The sequence below is a fragment of the Azolla caroliniana genome, unplaced genomic scaffold, assembly GCF_043228905.1.
Source record: "Azolla caroliniana isolate FFs.n. ecotype wild unplaced genomic scaffold, voAzoCaro1.0.p SCAF_5, whole genome shotgun sequence".
Classification (NCBI taxonomy): Eukaryota; Viridiplantae; Streptophyta; class Polypodiopsida; order Salviniales; family Salviniaceae; genus Azolla; species Azolla caroliniana.
In genome coordinates, this window is record NW_028230440.1 from 14,782,218 (window position 1) to 14,799,414 (window position 17,197).

Consider the following 17,197-nt stretch of genomic DNA (forward strand, 5'->3'; position numbering starts at 1 on the left):
AAACCTCCAAGAAGGATTCAAGTGGAAAATAGTCTTCCCATCCAAATACTTCTCAGGAATAACATGCTTAATTACACACTCTTTCAAATAAGCGCCGATCTTATCATTGGTCACCATCTCATCATGTTGAGTGGATATCAGAATGGTATGGACACAGATCGGGACCATTGCACCAAAATCGTTCTTATACTCTACAGTGACTTGAAGTCTTTCCAGTTTAATATGACAAATTATACACAAAATGCGGAAACTCTACATATTGAAGCAGAAGAAAGAGAAGTGGAAGGAGGAGGAAGAGGAACAAGGAAGTTGAAAGAGAAGTTACCGAAAGGAGAAGGCGGCAGAGTTGAAGCAAAAAACAAAGAAGGAGAATTTGTTGCAGATGTCGAAACCCTAAAACCCTAAACCGTCGACTAGGGTTTCAATTTGATCTCACACCACAGTTTATATACATGCATATAAATGTGAGTTGGGCACTTGAAAAGTGTGAAGTCAGGCGGCTTCTACTGAGTCCGGCGAGTGAAGTCAGGCGACTCAAGTAGTGTCAGGTGACTGAGGAGAGGGGAGTAGGGCGATTGAATATCATGACGTTGGGCGACTCACAAGTAGTTGAGCGATAGAGGGTGTCAGAATCAAGCGACTACTGGCAGCTTTTTTATTGGCACTCTTTGTTTACCTAGATCGAATGGTGCAGATCGCACGCTCCCTTAGTTTAGTGAATTGCACCGTCTGTGCCCGCAATTCCCTCGCAAGGCCCCTTTATGATTCAGGTGCAAATAGACACGTCGATGCGTTTCATCATCCAATAGATACATACATGCATATTATTATTATTATATGTTTTTTTGTTATGATTATAATTTGGGTGTGTGTGTGTGTTGTATTTATTATTAAAGACACACACACATATAATAAATACAAAACACACACACACACAATATATATACATACATATATATATATATATGTATGTATAAATAGTTAGATAGACGAAGGCGGCGGCGGCTGTTGTGATCTCTCTCTCTCTCTCTCTCTCTCTCTTTCTCGTAAGTTCGTAACCAACCCCAAGGCCAAAAGGCCAAAAGGCCATCCATCCATCGAAAGAAAGAAAGAAAGAAAGAAAGAAAACTACCGGGTATCATATTGTTGTGCCCCATCCCCTCCTGCTGAGTTTGAGAATTTGTTCTCATTCTCTCTCTCTCCGTCTCTGCGTCTGCTGCACTGTTGCGGAAAGAAGAAGAAGAAGAAGAAGAAGAAGAAGAAGAAGAAGAAGAAGAAGAAGAAGGGAGACGTGTATCGCCATGGCGGAGAAAGTGGTGGAGAAGACGGGAGCGCTCGAGAGGAAGGCCATCATCAAGAATGCAGACATGACGGAAGATATGCAACAGGATGCCATCGAATGCGCCTCACAGGTTCGCTTCTTTCTTCTGCCTCCCCTTTCTTCTTTCTTCTTTATTGTTTCTATGGTGGTCAATGAGAATGGTTTGGTCGTTAATAAGTTGAATGAGAGTGAAGTCGTAGATGAAATGAAATGAGAATGAACTGTTAAATTGTAAATAATAATCAATTTGTGCTCCCTGAACTTTAAGTCTTGGTCAATGAGAATGGATTGGTAATGAATGTGAATGAATTACTGGTAACAAAGAGTGAGTTGGTGATGAATGAGAATGAATTCCTGGAAAAGGTTATTTCTTCTTGTGTACATGATGGCTTGGAGTTAGATGTCAATACGAATGGCTTGGTGGGAAACGAGAATAGATTGGTTGCAAAAGGAGATTCCACAATGGGAAGACACTTGTGAATTCTTTGTACATTGTTCCAAGTTGAATGTGGAGAACATGTTTTTGCATGTTATGCATGGTACGAGACTGTTTTTGTTGTTAATGAAATATTCAGGTGTAAAATAACATATGGAGTCTGTGTGAAATTTTTATTCATAATGTTTCTGGGGAAAGGTTTCTTTTTGCGTTGTCTGAGAATGAGCTAGTTGTTAAAGAGCTCTTGTGAAATCGTTGTATGTGTTGCATGCCAGACATGAATACGGCTTACTGCAAATGAGGTGTCAGGATGTCCAAGGTGTAGAATTTTGAAGGGACTTCCACAGCACAGGAAAATCTCAACCCTAAACCAATAGTAAGGCTATACATAGTCACATTTGCACGTGAATGACGAGTTTAATTAGCACGGTCTAGACAAATGGCATAGGGTTTCAAAAATATGGGCTAACCGCTTGTGACATTTTCTCATTCCATTCACTTTCTTGTTCAGTGGGATTGAAGGGCTCTAGCCTAGCCACTTCAATAACTCCATTCGACTCATTTCCCTTTTTGGTATGTACTCATACCTGAACCCCAAAGTATGTGGTAGACACTCCTTGTCGCAATGTTAAGCCCCAATGGGTGGGTAGATATTTTATCTAAGCCTTTAATTGATTAATGCTAATCAAGATCATGGTTCATTTAATTAATCTCATCAATAATATTGCTCCTAAGGTCCAATGGGTGGGTAGATATTTTATCTAAGACTTCGATTAATTAAGCTAATTCAAGATCATGGTTCATTTATTTAATCTCATCAATAAAATGTTATCATCCTAATGGGCACACGTTATGTTCACTCCAATAATTGGATGATGCAGGCCCTTGATAAATATAATGTTGAGAAGGACATAGCAGCATATATAAAGAAAGAATTCGATAAGAAATATAATCCTACCTGGCATTGCATTGTTGGGCGAAATTTTGGTATGAGTTTCGAGAAAGAATAATATAACGATTAATTCTGTGTTGTATTTTGAAAACTCAAATATGATTATAGTGTGTGTGACACTTGATGCTATTTATTCCTCACTGATGCAGGTTCTTATGTTACACATGAAACAAAGCATTTCGTATACTTCTACTTAGGACAAGTTGCCATACTTTTATTTAAATCAGGATGATGAAAGAATTCCTTTGTATACGGAACGTCTAGTTTTGCTTTCTAATAAACAATATTAGGCCAGAAAGTATGTTTAAATTTAACTTCGATGGGAAACCTCCCATCTAACCAAATTTAAGTTATATGATATCTTTTCCACCACTTTCTTTTCATTGTTTTCATTGCTTTATATAAGGGATGCATAAATTAAAGCTTAGCCAAATCTAGGTTTTCCTGGAATTCTGGACTAGCATTCAGAGTCTATTTTGCCGTTGCAACTCTAATTTCTATTAAATAAACAATGAGCTTTAAGATTTCACAAACCAACCAACATTTCTTGATGTGAATACTGTGAAATTAAGACAATTAGTACAATAACCGAGGACCATTACTGTAGCGCTAACTAGAATAATCATATTCTAGGAGTGATCTAGCTCCTCTAGAAATGAAGATTGATAAAATAGAAGAAGGGTAGCTGGATTGATGGGAATAGTATTTGTGAGTTTTCAATCTTCAATTTTGTGTGCATAAACTCACACATACATGATTTTGTAAAGTGCATAAACAAGTCACACATACATTATTTGGTAAATGTAGTTGGATTGATGGAAAATAGTATTTGTGAATTTACAATCTTCAATTGTGTGTGCATAAACTCACACATACATGATTTGATCATTTACCAAATTGACATTGTATTTTTAAACGAAATGTAAATTGTCATATTAAAAAGAGGTAAACACCAATGCAAGTTTCCTTTTACTTTTTCTCCATTCTTCCCTTTTTTTCTTGCGCTAATCAATGTTCTAGTGAACACTAAATCTTTACCAGCTTGCTTTGATATATTCAATTTTTTATTTGTCACGTATTTAAAAATTAAGACACCTTTTGAGACCAATCACGTCTAACTTTGATAAATGAAGTTGCAACTTGTTAAGAATTTTTGTTGTATTTTTTTGAGCTTGTTAAAGACTTCTAGTTGGAGTAAAATAGGTTATTGGTGTAAGAAATCAAGCAATAACACAAGAGATAGGAAGAAGATTATAGTGAGAGAGAGATCAAGAAACTAACAGTTGTATTTCTCACACCACATGAATAGTGGTTACAATGTGTATATACAAAAGAGAGGGTAGTTACAAAATGCTTTTATAAAAGAGGGGTGTTTTAAGAAATATTATTTATTACTTTATTAATAATAATATGTTTTATTTTTACTCCTAATATTATACTTTATTTTATATTTTAACACCCCCCCATAAAATAAAGAGTTTATTTTTCTTTATTGATCTTACTAATACTAAGACCAGTTTTATTACAACAATTCCAATGTTTTTGTTGTGGTACTGGATTTGTCAAAAAATCCGGCCACATTGTTGTAGTAGATGTGTAATGTAAAGGCATTTCTTTTGCTTCTATCAACTCTTGAATAAAATGATGTCCTGCTCTTATATGTTTGTTTTGATCCGTGATCTTTGGATTAATAGCTAGCTTAATGCATGATTGATTGTCACAAAATACTTTGACTTCATTAAGCTTTATGATGTTGAGCTCTTCAATGATCGTCTTTATCCACAATCCTTCTTTCACCGTTAATGCTGCTGCAACATATTTCGCTTCAGTGCTAGAAAGAGCCGCAGATACTTGACGTTTGGTTCTCCATGCAATTGTCCCATCGGCAAATGTGAAAACTATACCAGATGTTGAGCGGGAGGTACCAAAGCCCCTCCCCAATCGGAATCCGTCCAACCAACTAATGGTGTTTGGAGCCAACCATTAAGTTTGGACGAATTTCTAGATTGGAAAGACTTGTATGTTAGACCTATGTCTTTAGTGTATTGTAGATAACGAATAACTCTCTTTAAAGCATTCCAATGAGCTACTACGGGATTCTGCATAAATCTAGAAAGAAAACCAGTCGAGTAAGACAAATCCGGATGTGTACAACTCACAAGATACCTTATACATACTTCCAAGGATTTGTCGATAAGGAAGTGTTTTCATGGGTAGCTCTTGTTCCACGGTCTTTGGACTATCATTGGATGCTAGTTTGCATGGTACGATCATTGGTGATGCAAAGGTTTACAATCGGACATCTCGAACTTGTGAAGAATTTCTTCGACCAACTTCCGTTTTGACATAGTAAGTGTGCCTTCCGTCCTATTCCTTGTTACCTTGATACCAAAGCAATACTCTAGTGGTCCAAGGTCTTTGACGGGAAACTTCTCCTTGAGTTGATTTATAGCCTTTCGCATTGAAGTAGTAGAGTTAGAGGCAATTAGCAAATCATCCACATACACACCGATGATTACATAGTCACTTCCTTCTTTACGAATGTAAAGATTTGGCTCGGCTTGAAGACGCCGAAAATTAATAGACATAAGAAATGTATGTCGCTTGTGGTGCCACATTCGCGGAGATTGTTTCAAACCATACAATGATTTATGAAGCTTTACAAACATACTTTGGGAATTTTGAATTTTCAAAAAATGGTGGTTGTTGCATGAATATTTCTTCATTTAAGTCACCATGTAAAAATGCGGTTTCGATATCCAAGTGGTGAAGTTTAAGATTAAAACCGGCCGAAAAAGCAAGCATGGTTCGTAATGGAACCATTTTTTGTGTCGAAGCAAATGTTTCTTTAAAATCCACGCTACGAATTTGTGAAAAACCACGAGTGACAACACGAGCTTTATATCTCATCACTACACCATATACATCCTTCTTCTTCGTGAGTACCCACTTACTAGATATGACGTCGCGATTCTTCGGTCATGACACCAAAGTCCATGTTCCATTTCGCATGAGTGCATCCATCTTCGTTTGCATCGCCGACTTCCACATTGTTGGGATATGTCCCTCCAGTGGGAGGATGATCCGACTGTTCGGAAAGCCGACGGCCTCGACCGAAACCGGAATTGTGTAAATAGCCAACTCGGGAGACTATATTTGTAAATAGTCTAAGTGTTCGCCCCATGAGGGCTACATATGTAAATAACCAAAAAGTTGCGTAAGTATATACGCAACTAGGGCAAACTTTAACTGTGTGACAAACAGAGTCGACAGTGCAGAAGTTGTAGTGCACTTGAGAGAGAGCGAGAGAGACAGAGTGTGTGTGTGAGCCATGCCATAGCTGTGTGTGTAACAGCAGACGCGAAGAGCCCTGTGCGGCTAATACACTCAACAGAGTGTTGTATTTCTCTCAGTGTTGTATATCCACTTTGTATAGTGAAGAAATCTGTTCACCCGTGGTTTTTCCCCGTTTTAGGGTTTCCACGTAAATCTCTGTGCACTCTTGTTCATTTTCTTTTTTCTTTGGCATATTTCTGTGATTCGTATTTCGGCAGTGTCTGTTCATTCTGATTTATATTCCGCAATGATTTCTCAACACACATTTCACTCTCGGGACCATTAAGGGCTGCTTTTGGAGTGAGATTTTTGTCCTCAAGTGGAATGTCACTCTCGTCATCTTCAAACTCGTCAATAGGCTTCGGTCCGAAGTCGGCCGTAAGTGCTTTGAATGGACGCGTGGCTTCCATAATTTCGTAAATATTACAAAAATTTTGCTTCATTGGTTGCGACTGATCATCAAAATCTTCATTTGTTGGGTAAGTGTCTGTCAAAGTAAACATGCGGAAGCGTTCGACAAACGGCTCAGTCGGACAACAACAGAAGATGAGCAGAAAACTTAACACACATAGAGAGTACGCGTACGCAAGAGAGATAGAGAGAGATAGAACATAAACTCTATTAAAAAAATACTCTAAAACTCTGTGTCCATAGAATGTGCTTAGAGAACACTTTTATACAAGTCCATAAAGGACTGACAAAAATATTGACAAGTACTTCAATGCTCATACAAGCGATTGTCACTGACTCCCTAAAATCGACCCATCGGTTCCTTCGTGTCGGTGTCGACTTCCGTTGCCTTCTCGATATCGTGACGATTTTCGGCTACAGTGTGAAACTGAGTGAGACGAATAAACCAAGGATGTGCAACATTGCACATGCACTTAGCAAATAAACCTAAGGCCTAGTGCCACTTGAGTTCATACAAAGGGGTGCAAGCAAGGTTTGAACCTTGCACCTCTAAGATACAAGATGATTGCCTTACCACTAGGACAACTATCATATAGTGTTGGTTTTATGTATTTCCTTTTCATATACGAATTATAGATGAAACAACCATAGAAAACCATGTGCACAAAACCATGGTTCTAAACACATGGTTTGTACATGACATAAGCAAAACCGTGTGCACAAAACCATGGTTTTAGCCCATGGTTTTGTGCATGTCACAAGCATGGAAAGACCTATAAAAGCCTCTAGTTGGGCTTGTGTAAGGGGGGCTCAATATGTGATATCACCAACACCATTATCGTCAATATAATTATATTTGTCTTTATCTTCTTCATATTTTTCTACTTCTCAAGTGTACAATCTTTCTTCTTCTCAAGTGAACAAATTTCATCTAATCTTACATTGATTGTCATCTCTTCGATAATTCTGCAAACATCCTCCCCAGTCCAAGACCCCGGTGGTCGCTCGAGTAGCACACGCACGCACGAATCTTCGCGACATCGTCAGCTTGGCCTTTCGTTGATCCGGCTCTTCCGAATCCAACTGTTGAACTAAATTGGCTTCCTCCAATTTGTTCCAGCTCTTGTCCGAGTTGGTAGTCTCCAAATCGTCTTCCATTTTTAGGCCCTTCACCACATCGGACCACGTCCGAGTCTTGGCCTTCTTCTGGTCAGCTTTGTCCTTCTTGACTCTGTTGCCGCTGCCGTTTGCTCCGACTTGTTCGGATGTGCCACTTCCGGTCAGCTCGGCTTTCTTTATCTTCTCATCTCCCCCCTTGGTTCTTCCTTCCTCTCCGGCTCCTTGTCCGGTGCCATCTGTTCCCATTCTTGTTCTCCCCCTCAAGTGCGGTACATCGAGATGTTGAATGCCGAGCATCTCCGAAAGATGCTACAACTTGTCCGATCCGAGCATCTTGGTGAAGATGTTGGCAACCTGCCGATCCGTGTGAACATATCGAAGTTCAACTTCACCGCTCAAGACCCGCTCACACACAAAGTGATAATGCATTTCTATGTGCTTTGCTCGAGCGTGGAATACAGGGTTCTTGGTGAGCTGTATGCTGCTTATGTTGTCGCAGTAGATTAGGATCGGGGTCAGCACCTCGATCCGGAGGTCTCGTAGCAGTCGCCGAAACCAGATGGCTTCATAAGTGACAATGGTAGCGCCCCGGTATTCAGCCTTAGTGCTCGATAGAGCCGCTTTTTGTTGCTCCAAGAAACAACCGTGCTACCAAGAGAAAACATGTAATCGGAGGTGGATCGGTGGTCTGATACATCACCAACCCAGTCCTTCGTGCCGCTAACTCTTACCCATAGGAGTTGTATGGGGCGGTATAAGGGTAAAACACGTTAAAGGGGTTGTTCGGTATGTGTAATGTATATGAGTGTGAGGATGAGTATGTGTAAGCACATGCACAATTATGTGAATGTGACAAGAATGTAAGGGTCTCTTTTTGTAATGGACATATTATTTACTGTTACATTATGTACTATAAAAATCCCTTATGGGGGCACATAAGGAAGATAGTTTTTTCCCCTCATTTTTGGTGTCATATTGTATTCTCACTCTCCTTAGCTCTCTCTATTGTAATCCCCTTGGGAGGGGGATGAAGCCTTTCTAGGCTTCACCCCCCACCCCAACAACACTAACATACCAGAGTATCCAGTGTGCGCACTAAAAGTGCTCGACGGTCGGCTTCTGCATGAATTGGCTGATCACTCTGACTGGGTAACTGATGTCGGGTCGGGTGATCGTCACGTATATAAGGCTTCCGACAATTTGTTGGAACCGTTTCTCATTGCAGGCCGGTCCGGAGTTGGGACATAGCTTAAAGTTCCAGTCCAGGGGTGTGGAGATCGGTTGGCATTCCGTCATGCCGAACTTGTACAACATATTCAACACATAGTGGCGTTGTGAGAGCAATATGTCGTCGGGGGTCCTTATCACCTCGATCCCAAAAAATAATGAAGGTCCCCTAGGTCCTTCATTTCAAATGCGTCCGATAGTTGGGACTTCACTCGGCCGATTCCATCGAGTTCGGGTCCGTGTGATGACTAAATCATCTACATAAAGCAAAATGCAAATCGGACCATCCGGACCGTTCCAGATGAACAATGAAGAGTCGTATTTAGAGGCCACAAACCCCATCTCATGCAACCGGTGTGTGATCTTCGCATTCCAAGCTCGGGGGGGCTTGTTTCAGACCGTAAAGTGACTTCTTGAGGTCCCATGTCTTGTTGGCATCTAGTGCCTGCATTTCTTCCTCCATAGCAGCACGCCAATTTGCGTCTTTTGCTGCTTCTACGTAGCTCTCTGGCTCACACACTTCTGCCACCTAAGTCATGTACGCATAGTGATGCGCCATGTACTCATTGTACCCGTACCTCATGACGGGGTTCTTCTGGTGGGTTGACCGGCATAACGTGTCATTACCCGGTTTGAGGCCCTTCTTGGCCGGTTCAGACTTCCTTTTTGAAGATATGCCTTCTTCCTTTTCGGGGTCAGATTCGCTCCTATCCGACCCTTCACTACCGGTATCGTATTCCGACATCTTCTTCTTCCCCTTCTCTTTACGCGTGAATCGTCTCCTCGGTTCCTTGCGCGGGGAGAGCATGACAGAGTCTCCACTATTTGTTGGTTCTTCATCCGACTGGTTATCTCAACTCAGCCGCTCATTCGGCCCACTTAGCCGGAAGGAGATCAGACTCTCTTCTAGAGTGCTGAAGTCTTCGTCTTCTACCTGGACCTCCTCAGGCTCACTAGCTTCATCTTCTGGAATCGGGTCTTCGTTGGGAGTTGGAGTTGGTAGGGTGTACCATGATGCCGACTCATCAAACTTGACATCTCGACTTACTCGTACATGTTTAGTCCAGGGGTTATAACACTTATACCCTTTCTACTCATGTGAGTAAACGACCAAGATGCACTTCTCCGACTTCGGATCTAGCTTCTTCCACTTCTCGTCCGGTACATGCACATATGCTATGTTACTGAATATCCGAAGGTGTCTCAAATTTGGCTTCCACCCAAAATATAGCTCATGTGCGGATGCGTTTGTCTTCGATCCTGTTTGGATGTAGACGGTTGTCCGACCGCCTCAGTCGAGTAGAATTGGGGCATGCTCTTCTCCTCCAGCATTGCCCTTGCTGCATTGACAATCGACCGGTTCTTCCTTTCGGCCACACCGTTTTGCTTTGGTGTGTATCTGTTGCTAAATTCTCTCCAAATTCCCTTTTACCGCTGTCGTGCCTTTCGGCTCCGGATCGTTGCGTGAGTCGGGTGGGAACCACAGAGGTCTTGGACTAGGAGAAAGAAGTTCGTGAGATAGAGATTAATTATGAGTAAATAGCAAAGAGAAAGATAAGAAACTCGTGAATCACACGAGCATACTATATTAATTGGTACTTAGGGTGTTAAGAGAGAAGTAGACGTATAAATCGTGAATCCCACGAATAATTTTTGTATTGATTAATCCTTAATCCAAATAATCAACAACCCTTTACATATTTCTCTCCTCCTTATATAAGGAAAGAAGAGCTAAGCATGGCTTCATGCTTTTTTTTTTACAAAAAGTGTTCATGTCCACTAAATGTGTATGTGATGCTTTTTTATTTCCTAAGTATAGGGCTCATGCACGCTAGAAGATGTGCATGAGTTATTTTTAGTGTCTCGCGTTTTTCTTTTTCATATATTAAAAGAAATACACGATTTACCTTTTAATAAAGGTATGCATAAATAAAAGGTCTTATACGTATTAAATCTATATTTAAAACACTTAAGATAAGTTAATGTAATGGTAAGGTTGGGGTTTGTCAACGTGGAGGTGCAGAGTTCGAATCACGCCCTGCGCAGTAGTGAGTATTTCCTTTCTTTTTACATTTATGTCTCTTTATCCGGCTCTTCCTTGCCGGTATGCCGTTTTCTTCCTTTCCGGTATGCCGTTTTCCTCCTTTCCGGTATGCCGTTTTTCCTCCTTGCCGGTATGCCGTTTTCTTCCGGTTCTCACCGAGCACTCCATTCTCTATCCGGGGGGACAAAAATATAATTTCCACATAGTGTGCAACCTACACTACGACACTCGCCCCCTCCAAACCCGCACATCCTCCGGTATGTGCCGAAGTTCTTGATTCTTTGTATCCGTCTTCATCCGAAGCTTCCTCCGATTCTCCCCTTATGTCGACTATGAGTTGTAATCCACTTTCTTCGCTTCCCGCATAATTGTGGTCTTCGTCCGATTGCTCCTCGTTGTCGGCCTCGACTTGGATCACATAAGGTTTGTCGTCGGTCCGCTTCTTGAAAATCTTCACCCGTTTCCCGGCTATAGGCACTCGTAGTATTGTTCCATCCAACTCGGACAGTCGGTACGTCCCGTTGTCGAAGACCTTCCGAACCTCGTACGGCCCGAACCACCTTTTCGCGAATTTCCGCATCGTTGTATGTTGATGGTCCAAGCTACTATCATAGACGATCACCCAATCTCCTTCTTCAATCCTCCTCGGTCGTAGTCGGTGCTTTGTGTCGAACCGGCTTTTGTTCCGGAACCGTGCTTCTTGTTGTCGGCGTGACGCTTCCGCTACATCTTTCGGTCTTCCCTCCAGTTGTCGTATCCGGACCGCTAGTAGTTCTTCCCGGCTCATCTCTTCCTTCCACGGTAGTATTGTCCATGTCGCGATTGCGGTTTCCGTTGGCATTACCGGTGCTTGTCCGGTCATGAGTTCTGCCGGCATGTAACCGGTCACGGAGCTATGCGTCGTCCGATCCGCCCATAGTGCATACGGAAGCATTTGTGGCCAATCCTTCACCCTTCCGTCGCATGCCTTCGCAAGTGCTTTCACGATCGGACTATGTCCTCGTTCGATCTTCCCGTTGGCCTCCGGATTGTAGGCCGTTGTCAACGTTAACCGAACTCCATGTTTGGCGAAGAATCCCCTAGCTTTGTCCGAGTCGAGTTCTCCCCGGTCCGCAATCACTTGTCCTACGCAGCCGTACCTACAAAACACTTCTTCCAAAAGAAATTGGCACACCGCGGCACACGTTTTCCTCCGAAGCGCTCGACCTTCAACTTGGTTTGTGAGATCTTCTCGAGCTAACACCAAGTATTTCTTTTGTCCAATCCCGGTCGGCATAGCTACAATGTCGACCATCCACTTGAAGTTGATTGTCGGTGAGAATGTCGGATGCAGCTCATCTCGGTGTCGGACCCCGGAGTAGACTTGACATTTCTCGCAGCTTTCTGTGAACTCCGCGACATCTTTATACATGTTCTTCCACCAATATCTTTGCTTGATTTTCACAAAAGTTGCCCATGTTCCTCGATGTCCAGCCCAATCGGATTCGTGGAACTCGGACATTATCCGGTTTCGTTGCTCTTTCGTCCCGACTACTCGAAGTGGTATCCCATCCGGTCTTTTCGGCGTCCTCCATATTAAACCGTTTTCCAAGAAGAACTTTTGGACTTGCCTCTTCTTCCTTCGGATCTCGGCTCTCCTTTCTTTATCATTGGTTGAATCCTCGACCTCTTGTAGCATCTTCCCGATCATCAAGGTTTCCCCCTCGTATTCTTCTTCCCGGAATTCTTGGATCACGTTCACTCGGCATATGTGTTCTGACGTGAAGTAGTCTTCGGAAACTTCTTCATTATCTGATTCGGTTATGTCGTCTTCAAACCGCGCCCTCGATAACATGTCCGCTACCGCGTTGTCCTTCCCCGAGATGTGTCGAACCTCCGGATTAAGTGACTTGACATATGCAATCCACCTTAGCATAGCCACATCCGGTATCGTACAACACCGCATCATCCCGAGTATCGGAAGACAATCCGTCTCGATCACCACTTCAGCTCCGATCAAATAATCCCGATCCGATTTTATCGCCGACACGACTCCCCACAATTCTCTTTTGATTTGTGCATATCCGCGTTGCCTTTCGTTGAGGACCTTTGCTCCAAATCGGATCGGATACCGCGAACCATCCGAGTCGGCTTGATTGATGACCCACCCGATACCGGTTGGACTTGTATCAACCGTTACTATGATTGGCCGCTCGTAGCTTGGCTTCTTAAGTGATTCCGCCCTCCATAGTGTCTTCTTGAGCTTCCTCATGGCTTTAGTGTGTTCCGGTTTCCACTCGAATTTCTTACCTTTTCGCAACAAGTGATAGAGCGGGTCCGCTATATGTGCATAGTGCGGAATCCATATGTGATAGAATGCACACGCACCCAGAAACCTTCGGACTTCCGATGTTGACTCACATACTTCCTTCATAGCTTGAATCGCATCGATCTTTGTTGGTGACGGTCTTCGGCCGTAGGGTCCACATAGATGTCCGACCACCAATATTTCTTCTTGCCCGAATGCCGATTTCTCCCCGGAAAGTGTTAGGTGCACATCTTCTAGCTTTCGCAACACTTTCTCGCAATCATGAATATGGTCGACCACGAACTTTCGGCATCCCCGATCATCCATAGTCTCATCTTTTTCTTCCACCGCGCATCCTTTCATTGGAATGTCATCTAGAAACGGCATCGTTATCTCCGGGATGCAATCTCGAAGCACCTTGTTCATCGCGTTCATCATATGTGCAACCGAGTTTGTCGCTCCTTGTGGTAGTGTGCACATTCGAACTAGTCCTATCGGTGTCCGCATGGTAGTGATGTCTCGGCTCTCCACGGCGAGTTGGAATTGGTCATACCCCGAGTATAGGTCCCCGATGGAGTATATCGCACGTCCGGCAAAAGCTTCCGCGAATTCGTCCACTATCGGACCGACTCCCGAGTTCCGGATCGTGACCTTGTTCACCGGTTGCAAGTCTTGGATGAATCGGAGTGACCCATTCTTCTTCGGAACCGTAAACCATCGATTTGAGTACGGAGCACTTGATGGCTCTAGAATCCCCATCGCCACCTTCTCCTTGAGCAAGTCGATGACTTTCGGAATATGCGCCCGTGGCACCGGAATCGGCTTCAGGTTCCACGGTACATGATCAATCGTGAAAATCACCATCGGCTCCACTATCTTTGGATCAATGCATCCGATCTCCCTCGATGTGAACGCGAATGCTTTGCCGTGTTGCTCCAACATCTCTCGAAACCGTTTTTCTTCTTCTTGTAAGAGGAACCCACCTCCACCGATCCGAAGTTTCTTCCGGGTCTCATCTGTGAAGGCATGTCCGATATCCACGGTCTTCCGAAGTGTCGGATCTCCCGAGACTTCTTTCCTCTTTTGTTCGCTATCGGCGGGTAGTGGTCCCGCGGCCGGTTTCACCTTCTTCTCCACGGTCTTGTATTTCGTACTTACCATTGCTTCTTCTTTGCGGAGCGCATCCGGCCCCATTTTCGCAACGATCTCGTACATCTCGACCGATTCCACCGGGACTACCCGGTTCCCTTGGCTTTTATCTTTCGCAAGCTCTTCAAGCCGTTGTAGTGTATTCCCATAGAACACTTCCTCGATCACTCCCACGATTTCTTCGTCTTCTTTTATTATTGATGCCGACCGTAACTTATCCTCCACTTGTCGGTATTGTTCCTTCATTCCTCCGGTTACGGCCGTGTACGTAGATGCCCCATCCGGGCCGATTCGTACTTGTTTTGCTCCGAGAGTTTTCTTCCTGTGTGGGGTATCGGGGCTTCTCGGACTATCACTTCCCCACTCCGCAACAGTCCGCTTTAAAAATCCATTCTCACTTGGGACAAGAGTTCCCTCTTGTTCCTTTCGTGATTTGCCGGCACCGTTAGGAATTGGACGGATTTCCCTCCGTTTTGGCTCCGAATTCGCGCAAAAGCTGCACCACTATCGAGCACCTTCGTCTCCATCCGTGAAGCCGTGATAAAGGGTTGGCCGAGGATGACAGAATGTGAAACCTCATCCTGCACAAAGAAATTTTGGTCAATTTCGACATCCCCGATCTTTACCGTCACATCCGGACAAGCCGCAAATAGGTCTTCTGTCGTTTTCGTGGCTGCCCGAATCTTCCATCCATGGTTGGTGTTTATAGGCCACTTCCCCTTTCGGTAGAACTCCTTGGACATCAAGTTGATCTCCGATCCGTGATCAATCAATGCTAGCACGGGTTCTTTGATGTTGCCGATTCGGACCGGAGTCTCCGTAGTCGCACGTGCCCAGTGTGGCCTTGTATAGTGGGAGTTCGGAATTTCGCCTTCCACTTCGGTGTCGTTCATTGAAACGGTATTTGCATTCACCCTTGGAGCATTTTCCTCCGTACTTTGTCTCTTCCTTTTCACGAGATCCACGAGAAGATCGTGAAACTCCTTCTTCGCTATTCCGAGTAGTTCCCGCAGCGAAAAATCTACCCGGCTATCCAAGATTCTTTCCTCGAACACTCTTTTCAAGTCGGTTTGTTGTTCTATGTCCGAGGCGAGCTTGAATGTCGGAGTCGCCTTTTCTTTTCCCTTACCTCCGGAGTTCCAGCTTTCCGGTATCTTCGATGGTCCGGCCGCATCCTCCGTGCGCCGTCGTTTCTCGTCCACATACACCTCATGTAATTGACACAGGGCGTATATGCTATTCTTGTCGACAGGGCACTCCCATCCCGTAGCTTCCCGGACGCCTTCCGCGGTGTTTCGGATATCGTTGGAGTCGGTTTTCTCGGTGTTTCCTAGCACCTCCGGCCAGAAAGACGCCTTCGCTCCCGATGACTCCCCGACACATATTCCTGCGGTTGTCGCATAGTTGCTTCTTGCCGCTAACTCCTCCTCGAGCACCTTCTTCATGCCGCCTTTCCGGAAGTTCGGTCGGAGTGGCTTCCGAGAGTCCATCGAATGAATCCGGTTTCCCTCGTAGTAGATGAGATCCCGTCGTAGCGCCTCCTTATGGTCGTCGCAATCCCTCCGATCGTGTTCGGCGCTATCGCACCATATGCACCGTCGATCCGTATATTTGGAGCTTGTGGGGCGGTCGTCCGACTTCTTCACCATCGCGATCTTTAGATTCTCCATCTCCTTCAGCAGCTGCTCCACCGTAGACGCGTCGACTCCCTTCTCGGCCGTAATCTCCCGAGCCCTCGGTTGATGGTCTTCCAGTCCCGTTCTCGGTTTCGGAATCGGTTCCGAAACCCTCTTTTCTTCGTTGGCAAGCCATTGCCCCCTCTTCGTGTACCGCGCGACGATATCCCGCACGCTTTCCCATGTTTCGGTGAGGCCGCTTTCGGTGGTCGTGTCCTCAAGAAGCACTCCGAGATCTTTCCGGTCCCGGACGTCCACAGCTCGCAAAAACATGATGACTTTGTCCGGCGCAAGTATAGTTTGATCTCTCGCGGACAACCTCCCGAACCGACTTTCGAATGTCGAAAACACTTCGAGGACCTTCAACCCCTTACCTGACGTTTCCACCCAATCCTCGAATCCCCTCCGCGTTGCCTTGGAGGAGTCCTCGATGGCAAACGTGGTCTTTAACGCCTCTTCGAATGCTTCCCACGTCGGATTTTGTTGTTGCAACCCGTGGATACTCCCTTGAAGCCCGTCGGTCGCCACCCGGTTAAAGGATGTCACTTGCAGTCCTTCCGAAGCCCGACACCGGAGCATCTCCGCCTTGTAGTCCTGCAAATATCGCGACACATCCTTACCATTAAATTGCCCGTTGCGTTGCACGAGCCGCTCTACTGATGCCGAAATCTCCGACATCGTGCGTTGTTCTTGAAGCATCCGTTCGAACATCGCCATCATATTGTTAGCTTGTTGAGCCTCCATCTCCTTGCCACCCGTTTTCACGTCGGGTTCACCAACTGTGTCGTGCCTTTCGGCTCCGGATCGTTGCGTGAGTCGGGTGGGAACCACAGAGGTCTTGGACTAGGAGAAAGAAGTTCGTGAGATAGAGATTAATTATGAGTAAATAGCAAAGAGAAAGATAAGAAACTCGTGAATCACACGAGCATACTATATTAATTGGTACTTAGGGTGTTAAGAGAGAAGTAGACGTATAAATCGTGAATCCCACGAATAATTTTTGTATTGATTAATCCTTAATCCAAATAATCAACAACCCTTTACATATTTCTCTCCTCCTTATATAAGGAAAGAAGAGCTAAGCATGGCTTCATGCTTTTTTTTTTACAAAAAGTGTTCATGTCCACTAAATGTGTATGTGATGCTTTTTTATTTCCTAAGTATAGGGCTCATGCACGCTAGATGTGCATGAGTTATTTTTAGTGTCTCGCGTTTTTCTTTTTCATATATTAAAAGAAA

General features: G+C 44.2%; 1 protein-coding gene across 1 annotated transcript; it reads left to right on the forward strand.

Annotated features, from left to right (window-relative positions):
• The first annotated feature begins 1,275 nt into the window (after window positions 1-1,275).
• LOC147864201 (uncharacterized) lies at window positions 1,276-2,962 on the forward strand. The gene is made up of 3 exons (XM_087319810.1): window positions 1,276-1,412; window positions 2,639-2,744; window positions 2,859-2,962. The coding sequence occupies exons 1-3, from the start codon at window positions 1,302-1,304 to the stop codon at window positions 2,939-2,941; spliced, it is 300 nt and encodes a 99-aa protein (XP_087175936.1). The 5' UTR covers window positions 1,276-1,301; the 3' UTR covers window positions 2,942-2,962.
• Window positions 2,963-17,197: the final 14,235 nt, after the last annotated feature.

Excerpts from the sequence above, each read along its gene's own strand:
- LOC147864201 (XM_087319810.1), top strand. The coding sequence starts at position 1,302 with ATGGCGGAGAAAGTGGTGGAGAAGACGGGAGCGCTCGAGAGGAAGGCC. Across the intron at positions 1,413-2,638 it reads CCATCGAATGCGCCTCACAG|GCCCTTGATAAATATAATGT; the intron begins GTTCGCTTCTTT and ends TGGATGATGCAG. Across the intron at positions 2,745-2,858 it reads CATTGTTGGGCGAAATTTTG|GTTCTTATGTTACACATGAA; the intron begins GTATGAGTTTCG and ends TCACTGATGCAG.